Source organism: Tenrec ecaudatus, chromosome 5, assembly GCF_050624435.1.
Source record: "Tenrec ecaudatus isolate mTenEca1 chromosome 5, mTenEca1.hap1, whole genome shotgun sequence".
NCBI classification, from domain to species: Eukaryota; Metazoa; Chordata; class Mammalia; order Afrosoricida; family Tenrecidae; genus Tenrec; species Tenrec ecaudatus.
In genome coordinates, this window is record NC_134534.1 from 36,652,027 (window position 1) to 36,670,436 (window position 18,410).

Consider the following 18,410-nt stretch of genomic DNA (forward strand, 5'->3'; position numbering starts at 1 on the left):
AAGGAAGGATACGGGGCAGAGTCTGATGCGGGTGCATGGTTCAGGGAAGTTGACAGGAATTCTCTGGTATCAACAAAGGCCTGAAAGGAGGTAGAGGGTGAATGGTGTCGTTACCTATCCCCAGACCCTGCTGGACAGAGGGAGGAGCAGGGCAGTAACAGGCCTGGTGGGATGCAGGAAGAGCCTCGCTAGTAATCCACTCCTGGCCCGAGGCACCTGGACAGCCACGGCTCAAGTCTCTCTGGGAACAGCCTCTGTCCTGGGGCTCCCACTCTCCAGAGACAGGACTCCTGCAGAGACACGGGGGTCCTCTCCCCATCAGACACCTCACATGCTGTCCACAGAACTAACTGTGGGAGATGGGGGCGGTGGCAGGCTTCAATAAACAAGGGACGAAGTAGTTGAAGCAAAGTACCATCTGTGTGGGAAGGCAGGAGAATGTTAGGCGGGGCCTGAGAGTCAGCAGAATCATTCTTGGCCTTGAGTGCCACGGGGAGGCCAAAGAAAGACAGGGCAGGAGGTGAGGCTAGATCTGGTGGAGTTGGTGGAGACCCCGGAGAGAGGCAGAGCAGCCCCTGCCAGCAGGCAGGCAGACCTGGTTATCCTGGGCACCCCATTCAGCATGGTGACAAATGGCACAGAGCCATGCCAGTAAGGGTGTGTCGTGGGTCATCTGAGGAGGTGGGTGGTTTATCTAAGGCCCACCAGAGACTCCAGGGCCCATCTGTTATAAGCCCCTGTTTTGGCTATTTTAGTGAAACTTTGCCTTGACGGCCGACGTAAGCTTCAAGGGCATGACACAAGCTCAGTTGAACTTGGATGGAATTCACAGTTGCTGGGAAAGAGTTGGGTGCTCTCTTTTACCTCCAGCTACGTAGAGATTTGGGTAAAGAAATACATGAAATCATTTGGGGTTCTTCCTTCTCTATTTTCAGGCCTCAACCCCAACCAGCACCTGGACAGCACTTCCAGCCCCTGCCCCTTCCGCAGGCAGCAGGAACGCTGCACGGGACTCCTCAGAGATGTGCTCCAACAGTGCTCTCGTCACTCCCACGGGCGCACAGCCAAATGCATCTACTGCCCCAGGTTGGATCTCCTTTATCTGCAAGCGTGGTGCCAATAATTCATTATTCGGGAATAATGCAGGTAAAAACTGCATTCAGCAAATAGATCATCCAGTTCAGGCTAAGGGTTACATATGAATGCCTTGGTCTCGAGTTCAAAGTAAGTAGTGCAATTAACCATGATGCTCATCCACAGCCATTGAGTCTATATTGAGCTTATCAGAGACTGGGAGTCTTTACAGGAGCAGACAGCCTCATTTCTCCCCCGCCATGGGTTTGAACTAGCCAACCTTGCAGTTGGCAGTTCAGTACTTACCCATCATATCTACCCGTGCCCCTTCTTAGTCAAAATCAAAAACTCTCAAAGAGAGAGAGAGAGAGAGAGAGAGTTGGGGGTTGATGTGAAGGAGAGGGGTCTGCAGCAAAGGAGAACATGATCCAGAAGACAGATGGGATTTCAACTACAAGACCTGTGACATCACTCTGGTTGAAAACAAATAAATAAACGAACCCTATAACAACATCAATGTTGAATCAACAAGTATGCCAGTGAGCTCCGTGCATTGTTTGCCTCATTTGGACCCAGGCCACACCTCTATTTAGTTGCTCCTTTCATTTTCCTGGGTCCTAATTATAAGGCTAGATTCTGAAATAAAATTGTTCTCCTACTCTCTGCAGCTTGGCGAACAAGCAAGTTACAGCAAGTCCCCCTAATCCTGTGTCCTCGTCAGCCTGCCTCGGAGGTTCAGTGCACTGGTCCATGTTCGGAATACTAACAGTTTTATTGGCACTTCATCCACAATTCATAAAATCCATTCAATCATATCAAGAAGAGTTGTACAGTCTACCACAAGCACTTTTAGAACATTTTGTTCTCCCTTGTACTCACTGTTATTTGTGTACTTTTTTCAATTGGGGGGGAGGGAATACACAACCAAGCATTCTCCAATTCAACAGCTTCTGCATGTCTAACTCAGTGCCACTAATTATATTCCTCATGGGGTACACCCATTATTGATATCCTTTTCCAAATGATGGAACCCAGCTCTTATCCTGGTGCTTGCACCAATGGTCCAAAGATAAGATGCTTGAAGGAAGGGAGGGGGCGTGGGGATGAGCCTCTGGATAGCTCAGTTTCCTTGTTTGTAAAACAAATAATTAGGTCTGACTAGTTCATAGAACATGTGTGTCAGTTCAGAGAGGCATGGCTTGGCCATTTTGCAGTATAAACAAGTAACCGGCTCCAATGTGTTCAAACCTGTGTCTTGATGTTAACCTATGCACCTGGCTGCCATTGGTCATAGGAGCCTTGGCGAGGGTGTGGTGGGACATGTAACCAAGCCCACGTAAGAGATCAAAGCAAACATCCTTTTAATGAGGCAGGAAGACGGGATCCTCTGAGTCGATCGCAGTGTGGGTTTTGCTTTCCACCCAGCAGCATGGGAGGCTCCATTTTACCCACACTCGTCGGCACCGCTGACTCTTGGTCTGAAAAATGGGGTCCTGAGCCCCCCCCCCAAATGTAAAACCACTCGTTTCTTATGGAAACAGCATAAAATCGTGTGTTACAATTACTACATCTGTGACACCCTGAGGACTTTTCCAGAAAAGTGCCTTTCTCCTGCCTTAGCTGGTTTTGATCTTTGGCCTGTCTCCAGATGGAGGAGAAGTATGCAAACCACATGGGTGGTCCCTGAGGTGGATGGCCGTGCTGGGCCCTCTGGCATCAGCACTTCATCAAAGACGGCGGCCGACTTACCGATATCCAGAACCCTTTGCTTGGCCGTGTGCTGCCGAGAGTGCCAGTACTTCCAGTATTTCAGCTGTTCGTCCCGGTTTTTGTCCTCACTGAACACCACCATCACCACGCTCTGCAGGGGAGAATCACGGAGGGAGCTTACTTTGTGGTCAGCCTCGGTCTGGGAGCGCTGCCTCGGGAGTGTTTCTGTGGGGTGGCTTCTCTTGTTCCAGAGAAGCCCTGGCAAGCTCGATGGCAGGGTTTCTGCTCTTCTTAAAGGGCCCACTTAAAACTAACGCAGCAGAGAGGAAAAGAGGATTGGACCTGGTTCGTAGTACTGCCGTCAGCAGCAGGTGGATTGGCCAATTAATTACTAGTCAATTTGTGATTTGGGAAGGGGAACATTTAAAAAAAAAGTGGGAGGGGTGCTTCTTGTATCAGAAACAAGCACATTTTTAAATTGCGTCTCTGAAACATAGACTCTGGCACCGTTGGTGAGAGAGTAAACATCCCTTTCTGCCAATGACGTGCCTCCACTTGGGAAAGTGGGGATCCTGGGATCGGATGGATGAGTGTGCCTCGGAACAAGTATTTCAATCTGCCCCAAACGGTAAGGTCAACTATGCTAGTCACTGAGATACAACGTGGGTTTACCGAAATGTTCAAGCTGAGACGTGGATTGCATTAAGTAGAGACCCAAATCCAGCTTGAAGAGGACTCTGCGTGTGAAATGACACAGAGAAGTTCTTTAAGGAATGAGAGCCAAGGAAACATTTTTTGCTCCAATAGAAGGCAAGTCAACTCTGGCTCATAGCGACCCCGGAGGATGGATTCAAAATGCCCAAGACTTTAACTCTTTATGGGAGCAGACAGTCTCATCTTTCTCCTGTAGAGCAGCAGGTGGGTTTGAACTGCTGACCTTGAGGTTAGCGGTTCAATGGAACAGCCCAGTACAATATGGAGGGGGAAAGGGAGAATCGTCTTCAAAATACGCTCTGGTCATGCACCTTCCTACAAGTCTAGGAGAACGTTTCATGGACTCTCATTCCTTTGGCACTTCTGCTCTGTAGCACCTTACTCATTAGCGGCCATCTGCCTAATTTGTTATGCTTATTCAGCCCATTGCACTGTCTTCTCATTTGACTTCTAACTCACCGAGGACCAGAGTAGTGTGTGGGCTCACCACATGCATCTTGGTTGCCGACTGTTAATTCAATTGCTGGCTCATTCCTAATGTGCACTGTGTATTCTCGTTCATGACACAGAAAGCAGCTGTTTGTCCGAAAACCTAGCCTAGAAGCAGGCACCTCTATTATTCAAGTTAGCCAACAGCACGACCTTCACTACAAGGAAGGAAACCACAGACTGTGCTGTTGAAACAAGGAGCACGGCCAGCTCTTCACTCCGCCCACTGCCTCCAACTTTCCCTTCAACCAAGTTTATGGCTGCAGAATCGGATGGACTTAAACAATGTCACTGACAATTGGACGAAATGGCAAAGGTTTGGTTATAGATACCTGCGCCACAATTGAAAAACATTTTTCTCCTAGTTAACTATGTTTATCTCGGCCTATTCCAATACGAAAGTAGCATTTAAGACTCCCTCCCCACCCCTGAGCAACACTGACCCAATTAGCATAAACGATGGCATTCTCCTGGTGTGGAAGCTCACCTCTTCTGTGATAAAGACAAGAGGCCGTTTGAAACTGCCATTACACAGCCTTATGTGCTGCAATTCAGAATTGAGAACTTGTGCTGGTAGATTACAACCAAATCCCTCTTAAGACCTCGATTCCAGGACCAAGGAGCAAGAGCCATCTGCTCTGAGACACCAAGTTCCCCTCCCAGCCCAGCCCAGCCCAGCCCAGCCCGTGGCCATTGAGCTGATCCCGCCTGAGAGAATGTGTCAGAAGTCTTTCAGAGAAAGGCAGCTCCTCATGTTAGCCAAAATGGAAAACAAGGAAATGGAATCTCTGGTTGCCATGATTTCTTGGATTTCAACAAAGTAAAATTCTTGGGAGGGAAGTCCCTGTCCACGGCCCTGTTGCCAGGGCTGAAAACACTCTTCCTGGGCAAGAGTGGGAGAAATGGTTCAGCCCATTCCAGCTCCAACTTCTGCTGCAGATGAAGCAAGGAGCAGAGGCTATGAAAGAGGGAGAAGTAAAAAAACGGGTGTTATGTATTTGTGGGAAAGCTTTATCTGGGGCTATTTTCAGGGTAGGAAGAAAACATAAATAAATAAAACCCTTGGCTGTGGAGTCTATTCCAACTTGTGATCCTAGCATTTCTAAGGTGATAAATCTTTACAGGGGCACACAGCCTCCTGGTTCTCCCGAGGAGTGGCGGATGGCCTCGAACCATGGACCTTGCAGTTAGCAGTCCAATGTTTACCCGCCTGTGCCACTGTGAAGAGCTTTTACTCTTATGTGGAATTTACAGTGTGTGTGTATATATATACATATATATTAGAGTAGTTTTATCCACTGTCTTCTTACGAGACATACAGACGTATATGAGAGTACAGGGAGTACTGGGACATACACCCAGAAATGGACTCTCAGCTAAAACGCCTCTCCCTTTCAGCCCTTCATGCAAAGAGAAAGACTTCTAGTGTTCATCTGCCTGGGATTCCTCCGGAATCGCTCACATTTCAGCTTTGTGATTCTGGCTAATGAATGGCTTCTAAAAGCCCGTTTCCACCTCTGTCTGCCCGTGGAGACAACGGCGCATCTTCCATAAGGCTGCTCTGTGTTTCCAGTACTGAGTAGATGGTGCTTCACGTGGGGTGTGGCACCTAGAAGGTTCTTAATAACCATCAGCTGCTTATCTTGGTCTTCCCGGTGTAATGATGGCTGCAGATCCCCCACTGTCGCTGAGACAGCAGAGAGGAGAAGCGTGTTCTGTTCTCTGGGAGTCTTTGCAGCTGCGATGCTCACTGCCATGAAGTCCATGCTGACTCAGAGCGCTCCCCCAACCCACCCCCACCCTGTGGGTTTAGGCGGAAAGTCTTTCTCCCCAGGAGCTGCAGAGGTTTCAGTCAGAGCCCAAAGAGTAACCAGGACACCGCCGAGGACGCTTTCCGTAAGATACATCTTCCCTATCCTTCCTCAACCTCTCAAATGCCCCGCTCCCTGCCGCTCAGATCTTCCTTGTCTTGCTCGTGGAAATCACACCAGAAAGTCGAACTCAAGTGGCGATCCACCCAGCAGCTTTACTTAAAGCTGGTGGCGCCCAGGGCAAAGGGGCCCGGTGGCTCGTTGTCTTCTATCTCATGGGTGCACTTTGCAGGGACTCTGTGGTCGGCGGTTCCCTCATCTTGTGTTCTGGTGCACCTGGCTGCCCCTCTCCTTGGGTTCCGGGGCGCATAAGATGGGTGAAGGTGGGAAGGCCCCGGGGGCACAGTGGCATAAATCGGTTGACGATAACGCAGGAGCGTCGTTCACCGCCTATAGCGCTGTTATAATTTTCCTTTTCAGAAATGAGGGATCGCCAGCTCCCTCCCTTCTTGGCAGTGGCTACGCTGCCAGAAGCTGGCGGTCTTCCAGAGCAGTGAGCCTGGGCTCCGGTTTCAGTTTCTGCATCTGGAAATCCCTCCGAGCCGCTGCTCACGGGGATCATGCCTCATCCTCTGAATATTGAGTAGGCACTGAGTTGCAGGGGGCATTTCGACCCGGTCACAGAGGGCCCACCCACTCGACTGAACAGCCCTGTCTACCCTGGGGAGGAGTGGCACCTTCCTGCCCTGCCTTCCTGCTCCTGCCCTCAGAAGCTAAGATCCGTTGATGAACTTGAACAACTAGGTAACGTATAAGCAATGAATGGAGAAGAAAACAAAAAGCTTTGGAGATAGTCAGAAAACATGTTCGAAATATGCCTTTGCCCTGGGGTTTACTGGTGGCTGATGACAATGATTAATAATAACAAGCTAGTAAGTTCTCTGGCTCCAACACTCTGCCATTTGGTCTAGAATTATTTAATGGGACTTGAGGGCTTTTTGGTTTGGTTTTTCTCCTTTTGGGCACCGTTGCCCCGAAGCTGGCAGGCCAGACCCACCCACGTAGTGGAGAAATGGCGTGCGTACCCTGACTTTGCTGATGGGGTGTCTGAAGCATTTGTTGTCTCCGGTCTCGCTGAGTGTCACGGCATAGAATTGTCCTTTGTTGAGGTAGGTCATGGGGCCCTCCCCTTGCTTCTGGCGCAGAGATTTGGTGGCTTCCAGGGTGTACTGAAAGGTGCCACTGTGAACAGAACACAAACAGGGTCAGGGTCGCTCACTTGGGCCTCTCTGCCTTCCTCATCAGTGCACGCCGACAGCATTGATGTGGGTGTCAACCAGAGTGTGGGCTCTATTTTAGAGACAACCCAGCATATGGCAGAAGGGCTGCGACTGAACCAAAGGTCATGGCTAGTACATTGCTTCTGCCACAGCTGATGGGGGCCCAGAAGCCAGATGGCTTAAAGGAGAAGCAAGTCCTTGATGGAGCTGCCCGCTGGGCCGGGCCTGAAGAGCCTCCAGGGGGCTTACTGACACGCGGACAAGGTCTGAAGAACTGATCGCATTGCCATTTTGGCCTAGTAACGAACCAATGATAGGAAAGCCTTTTGTTCAATACACACATATCTATACCTAATCTTCCTTTTGAGGAATCAAGAGGTTACGAATAGTTATATCCCACCTTAATATATTTCAAAATGTGATCAGAACATTTTGTTACTGACCACCTAGTTCCATGACAAGAACACCTTGGTTTGTGCTTGTTGATCTAGAACTACAGGTTCCCAAAAGTCCGTGGTCTACCAGCTGCCATCTTTCCCCGCGCCTTACAGGGGGGAAATTACTCAGCACCCCCCTGGCAATGAAAAGTTTGGTACAATAGCCCATAGTCCAGGATAAAGTATAGGCATCTGCTTTTGCAACCTACTACCTACCAGCTTTTATAAATAAAGTTGTTTTGGCATTCAGTTGCATGCATCGTCCTATGGGTACTATCTCTATTTTTGTACAATTGGAAAGTTGAGGCAGACGATACAATGTGAAGTACATATTTACTACCTAGCCCATTAAAGAAGCTTACAGACTTCCTCCCCTAAGTAGTTGCCCTAAAACATTTAAAATATGTGTAAAACATAAATACTGGTTTTCCATGGCTTAAATTAGCTATTAGATTTTTGCAATTTTGTTCAAAAACACTTATATCTCTTACCATTGCAGAATGCCACTCAGTGATCATCTATGAACAAATGTGGTGTCATTTCTGAACCATCAGAAATTCCTGCTTGGGGCCCCCTGCTTTTTAGTTCTTTCATTTCATGTTGTTTCAAAGTTGGATGTAAAAGTGACTTAAAATTTGCCTCTTAAAATGGTTTATTTCTAAGACCCTAAGCTTCTCTTGCTTTTTTTTAGTTAAATATTTCTGTGGGGGTTGTGTTTCCTTAAACTTCTCTAATGAGGGAGAAAATGTTCAAATAGAAATTAATGTGCCTCTTTGATGATAAAATGTTAGCCTTAAACTAAGAAACTAAGAAAGTTCCAGAATATGCTTCTTAGTGGAAGTTAGGGAGGAATGAATTCAAGAGAGTGCCAATCCCACTTTCGTTCCCTGTGAAAAGGCAGATTCAATGTTGTGTGGTTGGAGTTTTAGAGATGGACGGATATTGGGAGCCTCAGCCCTATCCATCATGGATTCGTAACTATTTGGGGGCACAGATTGTTTAGAAGATGTGAAGAAATTGATGAGCCCAGCTTCACATAACAACATCTATGGTTTTGAATATAATTTCAGGGTTTTGTGTCTCCCAAGGCTATCTAGGATAAGCAGTTCTCAGTTTACCGCTGGGAGGAGTAGAGACTTGCTCACTCCACTGCCAGGACAGCAGAAGGCAGAGAAGTCAGGTCACGTGAGTGGTAGGTGATGCCTTTTTCTCTGTGGCCTGATACAGGGTGACCTGAATTTACACCATGCCAACGACATAGGCCGTTGAAAGACATCAGGAAGGATGACTGTGGAGCCTGAGGTCAATGGAGCCAGACTCCAAAGGCTGCACGGAGGGTGTCAGTTGGAAACAGACAAACGGACCAGGATGAAAAGTCAAGAAGAGAGGTAAGGTGCAAATAAGACTCCTGGTGAAGAGGAAGCAGAAGAGAGACCCAACCATGCTGGTAATAGATTGGTGTTTCCATCTGAAATCTTAAACACAACCAGCTACTTTGAGAGTGAATGGACGAGAGGAAATAATTTCTCACCATTCCCTCTTGTCTTCAAGCCTGTGATTATCTGGCCTCTCCCCCTCTTAGTCCTTCTGTTCCTAGGACATTCCTGTGGCTAATCCTTCAAGATCTCACTCAAAAGCCACTTCCTGTGAAGCCTGGCCCCACCCACTAACCTACCTCCCACTCGTGCACTCACACCCACCCTGGTCTGTCTAGGGGTCTGTTTGTGAACATCTGGAGCAAGGCTCATCACTCGCCGAACGCACTGCAATTTGTCCGTCACTACGGAAGTCTCCTCCAAAGTCTATGGGTCTCCTCGAAGGAAAGGGGCATCTTACTCACAGCCCTATCTCACTGCAAGTAACCAGAGTACTTGAAGGACCGTGTTGGCAGGGAGCTCAGCAAATGTTCTGTGTATTGCAATCATTCCTGAAAGTAGACAAGAGAAAGATGAAAAGGAGATAACAGGTAGAATGGCCCCGTGAGCAGGTGGCACGCACAGTGAAAGGAAAGTCAGAAGGCCAGCAGACCCTTCCTTCCACCGATGGGTTGGGGAGTGACATCATTCGCCACAAGGGAACGCAAAACAGAAGTCCAGATGGGAAGGAAGTGGATGGGGACAGAAAGGTGAAGAACTATAAAATGATTTTTGTTAATAATTTTTTTGAAAAGAGAAAGATGAAGAACACAGGTTGAATAGTAGGTCGTGAGTTTGAAATTCAGAGCAGCACCTGAGAGATATCCAGCAAAAACAAATAACGAGGGTCTACGATTCAGAAAACTGATCAAGACTGAAGAGAATGAGCTAGAAGCCACTGGTACACAAAGAAGAATCAGGAGAGCAGGTTGCTCTGCAAAGATAAATGAAGACTGAAAATACAACTGGTACCTTTAAGAGGGCTTTCAGTTCATCCGTTTTCGATTCATCTCCTGGTAACTAACCTACCTTGAAGTCTGGTCGTACATGTACTCTTCAGCCCCAACGGAAGCACTCCGAAATTTCTGCAAAGTTCAAAAGTCATCAAAATTAAAACAAATTAGTTCATGCTAAAAAGTTTTTAAGTGATAAATGTATCCAAGCTGTTTTACAACTTTTTTGGATGTTATATTTCCAATCTACAGTGAAAATAGTTATCAGTAGTTCATAGATCCTGACTCTCCTCTACAGTAGTCTCCGATTTATGTTGTAGTCAACGTATGGCGAGTTGCACTTACAACCGTCTGTGTTTTGGCGTTTTCTTTGCTTTTTTTGGTTTGTCTTACCATGAGTACTACGGACCTCAGTCGATGGGGCAGCGCCTAACTTACTGGTGCTATCTTTCTCAGATGTTCGCTCAGAGATGCTCGAAGACAGCTTTATAAAGATACTGATAACAAAGGGCAATAATAATGGAAGGTGTTTTTAAAAGTGTCACTCTGCAAAGGAATCCCACATTAAGTCAGGCGCTGCCTGGACATTACTTATACAGCACGTCTTCACCGGGATTCTCTAAATGTTTAGTTTACTGGGAACTGTTTCCTCAAAAACAAACACACAAAAAAACCCAAATAAACAACTCTTCCATTTTCCACCATCTCCAGCTCTTCCTCCAAATGTTCTAAAGTATTAAGTTCTACAGTAATAAGACATTAATTACAGCGAGGCCATGTAACATCGTAGTCAAAAGGCAGCACAGTCAGAGTGGGGAGGATAATTTCTAGAACTGGATTGGCCAGGGTCAAGTTCTTGCTGTCTGACCCATTACCTTTGTCGCCTGGGGCAGGTGCCCTATCTTCTTCATTCAAGACACATACAGGTAACCACTCTGCACCTTCTAGTAATTTGAAGGACTCAATGAGTTGATAGAAAGACAAGACTTTGACAAGCACCTGGTACCCAGTCAGCATGATATAAGTATTCTCATACTGTCCTTCTGCAAGGACTCCTTCATTACCAAATAGTGAATGAATATATTAGAGGAATGCTAAATCTTCTTATTACACGTGACACCACTTTTGTCTGGAGATATACAGATATTGCATGTTGGTGCCAATAAGAGACAGTTTGAAACATCTTAGAAGTTTTTCAATAGTCCATGCACAAAAGTCCTGCCACTTGATCCTGAAATAAATGTAATGGAACATTGACCATTAAAATGCTTGGTCACCCATGTACAGCTGGTCCTTTCATTGGGACATGTTTCTAAGCATCTTTCTAGGAAATGATCCTCTTGCTTCTCCTGTTTCTTCCAGGGATTTTCATTCTTTGACTAGCCTTTGTCAAGAAAGTATTACTGAAGAGTTATTTTCCAAACGTTTCCCTCAATCCCTAACCATGATCCCTAGAGGGCTGTGTACTCTTATGTCACAGATTATCTGTACCAACTTCTGCTCCTACAGGCGTAGACATTACTTTGATCCCCAAAACGGCCTGTCTTTCAAAATGTGACCTCATGTACCCATGAACACTTGGAACAAGTGGTTGAGTAATCATGAACTAGAAGCCCAGGGCGCAGATCTGTGGTGCCTTTGCAATCCCTCCATCAGTGAAGAATCTCAGAGATTTAAACACTTGATGCTAAGATAAAGCAAATGATTAGATATCGAAATCGATGGTCACTCATTTATTCACTCATTCATACATTTGCCTGACTGGAAAGCAAAAAAGCAGGGCTGCCAAGAAAGAAAGACGAGCAGAATTTTAAGAATGTTCCACTGAGATTAAGAGTTTCTCTCATGCCCTTAAAAGCTAAAAAGAATTGGGAGAGAGGGGATCGGCGTAAATCAAGACAATGGTGAAAAGAAACACGAGTTGAGCACAGGGCCAACGAGTAAGGCCGGGCTTGCCGATGAAGTCAGGCCTGAAAAGGCAGTTCTCTGCTGCCCACTGCAGTAGCCATTGGCCACATGGGCTATTTAAATGTGTTCATGAGAATTAAATGACATTAAACATTCCGTTCTTCGGTCAGCTAGTCAACTACTCCATGTGGCTTCCGTAGTTGATAGCATTAAAAAAATTCCATCACTGTACAACCCCCCCCCCCATTGGATTGTGATACTCTAGGTAAAGTTGTTTTCACTTAGTGTACTTTCTAAAGAAGTGGCTTAAAGATAAATGGCATGTCATTCCAAGGTCTCCTTTGTTTTGAGGAATATGAAATCATTGATGGTGTGTCAATGTTAACAAGCATGACCTTGAATATCTTGTTCCATGCTATGTAGCTCTGTAGCCCGACAAGAAGCTAGCCCCCAAACAAATTGCAACTGTAAAGTCTACGATTCTAATCCTTTTAGATTCTGAAAGATTGCCAGGCCTGTGTTAATGGAAATGTAGAATCTTGCTCCAGTAACAGAAGTGCATGTGGGCTAGAACCGGGAAAAATTAAAAAGAGGTGTTAGGTTCCTTTTCTTCAAGTTTAATATTTGTTCCTTAATTCCACTGCATGATCTTTATCATTAAAAGGCAAGAACAACAACAAAAAGTATAGCAGTGTGATGCATTATAAATTAAGCCGCATAATTCTAAATCCAGGAGCACCATGCTCTGAGACAAGAGGGAGCACATCAGGTTCTCAGAACCAAGTCAAACCCAAAACTGAGAGTGTAAAAGAGGTGCAAGAAGAAGTAGGCGAGGCAGATGACATGGATTTGGGGACCTGTTAGAGAGGTAAGTTTTAATCCTGAAAACAATAGGATTTAAGTGAGGGGGTGACAGGACCAGGTGTCAAATTCACCAAGACCACCCCAGGTGCAGCGTAGCAAAGAGGTAAGTGGGGAGCAGCATATGGCAGTGGCATACAGCAGCCGAGAGGGTGGTGCAGTACAGTGCAGTGAATTATCCAGTGAGGCTCTTCTAGCCATCGTCGCTGGACCTCCCACCAAACAACCTGCTCCTTGTGGGTCTGGGTAAGGAAAGGTGGAGAAAGACAGTAAGATTCAGTCATGAGTGATTTTTAATAGGATGTGTTGTGATTGTTGTCATGCTGGGCACAAAACAAAACATCTCTGAACCAAGAAGTGGAAGTTCTTCCTACCAGCTAGAGGAAAGGAGCCAGGAAGACAGCACATCCTTTGGACCATGAGATCCCTCTGCATCGAACCTCCTTCATCCAGGAGGCAGCTTTGATGCCAAAGGAACTCCAGAGGCAGCAGAACCAGAAGCCAGAGCATGAGGCAGAGCCGGGGACTTTCCAGTAAAGCCGAGAGCTTGGGGGCCGGTGGGGTGGGACACCTCTGGGCACTTGGTTGAAGGAACTGGGCATTGCTTGATCAATGGAACTGGAGCTGAGCTCCTCTGGGTTGAGGCTTATGAAAGAGTGGTGTGCCCTTTGGGAAAGAGCATTGTAACCTTGCCTTACTTAAGCAGGGTCAGGACCGGGGCCAGACCAAGAGGCGGAGGGCCAGAGAGTCCTGCTTGAGCAGAGAAGCCATCCTGCCTGCACACCTAGATCCTGAGAACGTCTCACAAGAATTAGAACCTGTTAGCTTCCCTAAGAAACTCCCTATTGGCGAGTATTGTCTGTGAGTTCCCTGTGGCCATTGCAGGAATTTATGAGGCCCAGTGACAAGAGCAGAGTACCACGGGAGGGGCAGCTGGTGTCAGACGAGGGGGGAAAGGACCCTTGGGAGCAGGACGAGGTCAATGTGGCCTGTATGCCATGTCATCACCTTGCACGGGCCCAGGTGCAAGAGGGCTGAGGGTTACACCCTCCTGTTTACGCCTTCAATGTGCTCAGGAGTTGAGAAACTATGAACGGGGATCACTACCATAGATACCTGTATTATAGATCTCAGCATTCAACCTGGTATGTTGGACACAGAATTACCAGAGTTTGCAGCGAATTCTCAGATAAAAGCAAAGAATGGGTATATGCTATTGTTCAATAGAAATACAGTGGTTCCTCCACTGATTTTTATAGTCACATGTGACATAAAGCTGGTAATGAACCTGAGCACAAGCCCTGTAAAGCCTGACTGATCTTTAACAGCCAGCCTGTTCCCCCACCCCAAATTTCAAGAATACTTCTTTAAACTGTCCTTACAAGTAGTCTGTCCTACAGGGCTGCTTTGAGTCGGAATCAGCCGGACAGCAGTGAGAGCTATGGCTATCATTCAATGTTGCCGCACCATGTGAAACTACAGTCACGTCTCACCTCTTGGAAATTCTCCTGGCATCATGCCCACAGCTTCCATTGTCCTGGACATTCTAAGGACTTTCAAATTGCTTTTTCTAGCCCAGCCCACTACTCTCAGCTCCAAATTTTATATCCAACTGTTTATTCGAGGCACTGGGCTGCCAACTGCAAGGTCCAGCAGAAAGATGGGGCCTTCTACCCCCATAAGGAGTTGGTTTCAGAAACTCACAGGGGCCATTCTACCCTGTCCTATGGGGTTACAATGAGTCAGTATCGACTAGGTGGCTGTGAGTTTGGTTTGGTGCCCTCTCCAGAGGAGGTGCAAATGGCTTGTGCTCAGCCACGAACCTTAAGGTTAGCACTTCAAATGCACCCAGCAGTGCCGTGAAAGAATGACCTGGCAATCGACTTCTATAAAGATTCCAAAAAAGAAAATCAGATCCATTGTGGTTGAGTTGATTCCAACTCACCTGGCCTCTAACCATTCTAGGCAGGAGTCCTGATGACTCAGTTGTTAGGAGCGTGGCTGCTAACAGAAAGGTTGGTGGTTCAACTCCAGCAGCAGCTCTGAAGAAGAATGTAGCAAGATGACAGCCTTGGAGACCTTGTGGAACCAGAGTTCTACTCGGTCCTATAGGGTCCCAAGGGGTTGGAATTAGCTCAATCAAATGGGTTTGGTTCATCCTTATGAACCCAGACTGCCACATCTCTTCCCCACGGACAAGATGATGCATTCGCATAGCCAGCTTTTCTGTCAGTTGCCGAGCACTTTACCCCTGCACCACCAGGGCCGCTCAGTAAAGCTTACAGCCAAGAAATTCCTACGGAGCAGTCCTGCTTTGTGACACAGAGGGCTGCCATTGAGTATGAGCTGACGCTATGGTGACATTTGGGTTTCTGGTGTGTGCTATGTACCTAGCCGCTTGCCCCTTGCTGGGGTGACCCTGGAAGCCACATGGAGAAGTAGCAGTGTTACACCATGAATGGACCCTGAATTCCTGAGTCTCTGGCTGACAGGGAGAACATGACACAAAACAAGTCATTGGGAGGCCAAACAAGCACAGGAAAAGATGCTCAGTATCATGAGAGAAACACAAGTTTAAACCACAATGAGGTACTGCTCACACCAACTTAAACAGCTGAAGTTAAAAAGACAGACCAGGTCGAGTTGGGTCATAATGTTGAATAATGTTTATTGCTAATAGGAACGTAATGGTACAGTCACTTTGGAGCCCTGCATTGTAGTGCCTTGTAAAGTTATACATATACAGATTAACTAAATGACACCCCATGATTCCGGTCCTAAGCATTTACTCAAAAGAAACAAACACATGAATCCACATGAAAATAAGCTCATGAACGTTCAGAGCAGCTTTTGTCATAGTAAGACCAGAGTGGTGCAAATGTCCATTCACTGGTGGGACTGATCACACTGCGATCCTGTGGATGGCCCCTCCGAGATGATCAGCGCTGGTCAGACAACCAAGAGCTTGAATGACTTCCCAAAGTCTTATGCAGAGTGAATGAAGGCAGACGCAAAATGCATTAGAAGATGCTGAACAACAGTGGCTGAAAATAGACCTGTGGTTTGTCATTCAAGGGGGCCAGGGAGGAATGTGGCAAGCGAGCCTGTGCAAAGATGCTCGATGGAATGAAAGAAAACTCCCGATATCGTGAGTCTGGCGTTGGTTGCAAATTTGCATATGATTACCACAATGCCCAAGCCGTACACTAAAAATGTGTGCATTTAAACTACACAAGCAAGCAAGCATAGCTGTTTTGCTGGTTCTAAGGGCACAGTTAAGCTCTCCACAAATAGAGCGCACACACACACACACACAAAATTATTGATAGCATAAATTCTCTTTCTTAATTCAGTCAGATAAGATTTTGAAGATTTATCATTAAAAAGAGTTATATATATTAAAATATATATGTCTAAATAGAAACGTATGTATGTATAGGTATGTATGTATGTGTAAAACCAGTGGCATCTTCACTTCAGGTGCTACTTGTGAAGCAACCCTAAAAAAGTCAAGGTGAAAACTCACGCAGGGCGTTTTTGTGCAAGCGTCTCTCAGTGCTATTTGGGAGAGGCGGTGCAGGGGACCATTGGACTGTTTACTGATCCTGGCTTGTGGTGACCAATTGACTTCCCTAGTAACCTCCCCCAAAACTGTGGGGGTGCAGGGGCAGGGCGCAAGGGAATCAGTCACCTAGAGAGTGCACACAAATAGAAACATTCCTCCACACACATAGATGGATAGTTATTAAAGCGTGTTAAAGGTACCCATTAAAAACAAATCCAAAATATAACTCAGCATTCTTTACCCCACTCACACAGACGGGAGTTGGGGGGTAAGTTAGCTGGGGCCTGGCTTTGGGTTGGGGTCTCATAAAAGGGCCGGGGGAGCTCACCTCTGTGGGTCCGTCTTTGAAGCTCTCGCTGTAGGTGCTGTCCGGGGTGCTGCGCTGGTCTTCCTTGAGATAGGTGCTGTGGGTGGCGATGGAGGGCACGTCAAACGGAGCTTGTTCGTAGACCACCACGCGGTGCTCCTCGCCGTCCCCCCGGGGGTAGTGCCCCGGTGGGGCCATGAAGACGGGTGTGAACTCCTCTGCTTTCACCACAGTGACCCCCGACACGGAGACCACCACCGGGCCCTCGGGGATGCTCGTGCTGTACTGTTCCCGCTTGGAATTCTCCAGGTGGTCTTGATTGAGGGAGAGGTTCATGGGAACAGTCTTTAGGACCTGCACTCGGTTGTCCCCGCCACTCACATTGCTCTGCGCTTCACCAGTGCCGAGGCAGTTTCTGCGTGTGGAAACCCACCCCCACGACACGAGAGAATTAGGTCACCATTTTGCAATGGCTGAACGGCGTCACTGTCACAGGCACTGCTCGGAGAATGTCCAGAGTGCAGACTGAGGCTGGTGGTGAACTTGACCGTGGAAGGACAATGCGGACAACACGTGAACCCACAGTAAATAGTCGCACCACTTAGTGTAGGACAATATGCTACATGCACCTGCTATGTCACATGCTTGAAGGGGCCTTGACTTCTTGGCTCAGGGGTTACAAGCATATTACCAACCCACCTTGGGAATCCATGAAGATTACAGTCTTTGAACCTTCACAGGGCCGTTCTCTTCTGTCCTACAGGGGCACTATGGGTCCACATGGTTTTTTGTTTGTTTGTTTGTTTATGGCATCTTGCAGCAGAGGGTCTAGTGTCCCATCTATCGAGTCAAAGGGATGGGGTTGACCCAGGACCTAGACAAGTCCTCAGAGCTGACTTCCAGCTTCTCAGAAATACAGAAACTGGAAGGGAGACTTAAACAGCATCAAAAAGCAGCCATCGGCCAGACCAGAACGTAGCACGTCTTAAAGGCCTGGCTCTTTCAACAAGTCAAAGTCATGAAAAGAAGAGGAAGAGTGAGGGAGCTGTTCACGATTACAAGAGATTAAAGAGGTGTAGCAAATATGATGAGCCAAAGGGGCATTTGGGAATCAACTATATGGATCAATGGATTAGGTATTCAGTAATATTAAGGAAGTACTGTTAATTTAGTTATGTGTTGTCACAGTTGTGCGATTATGTAATAAAATGCCCATACATTTTGGAGACATGAGTCAGAAGTATTTGGAGATGGAAAGGCATGATGCTAGGGACTTGTTTTAAAATACCATGTACCACCACCCAAAAAGTGGGGGGTGGGGTGGCTGAGGGGGTGTTGAGAAAAGATAGTGACTAAAAAATGTTCTCTTTACTTACTAGTCCTCGTGACAAGAGCAGTGAAGATAAGGTGCTAAAGCAAAGTGTGGTGAAGAACGCAGATGGAGCCCAGCTATAAGAAATATTAGTGTCTGAGGTCTTAAAGGCTTGCCTTAAAACAAGCGGCCATCCAAGTGAGGCACCAGCAAAGTCCACAAGGAAGAAGGGGACCGGTCTGTGTGATCCGAGGATTTTAAATGATGAAACCCCGAAGCAGAAAGGGGAATGATGTGAAACCTTCATTTCTCAGCCTCCGGGTGGCAGAAGGTGATGGATATCAGTGGAAGCCCAAAGCATGAATTACGCTTCTGGGCACCCCTCTCCGAGCAGGTGTGACTAGCCTTTCCGTCGGACAGAGTGCATCGAAGAGTAAATGAACACAGGTGAGGTTCGTTAAAATTTAACACCTATCATTTCTACCTTTCGACCCATTTTAAATTTGATCTAGCTTTTACCATTTTCTATGAACTCTTCCAGCGAGGTGTTTCTCTGTCTTAATTTGTAATTGTT

At 46.9% G+C, this 18,410-nt stretch overlaps 1 protein-coding gene across 1 annotated transcript in view; it reads right to left on the reverse strand.

The window, feature by feature from the left end:
* GRHL2 (grainyhead like transcription factor 2) overlaps window positions 1–18,410 on the reverse strand; it is a 157,624-nt gene that overhangs the window by 79,154 nt on the left and 60,060 nt on the right. The window contains exons 4-7 of the mRNA XM_075550820.1: window positions 16,546–16,939; window positions 9,960–10,015; window positions 6,884–7,040; window positions 2,824–2,935 (exon numbers count right to left, since the gene is read on the reverse strand). Of these exons, the coding sequence (XP_075406935.1) occupies window positions 2,824–2,935; window positions 6,884–7,040; window positions 9,960–10,015; window positions 16,546–16,939 (719 nt within the window). The remainder of the gene's footprint in view (window positions 1–2,823; window positions 2,936–6,883; window positions 7,041–9,959; window positions 10,016–16,545; window positions 16,940–18,410) is intronic.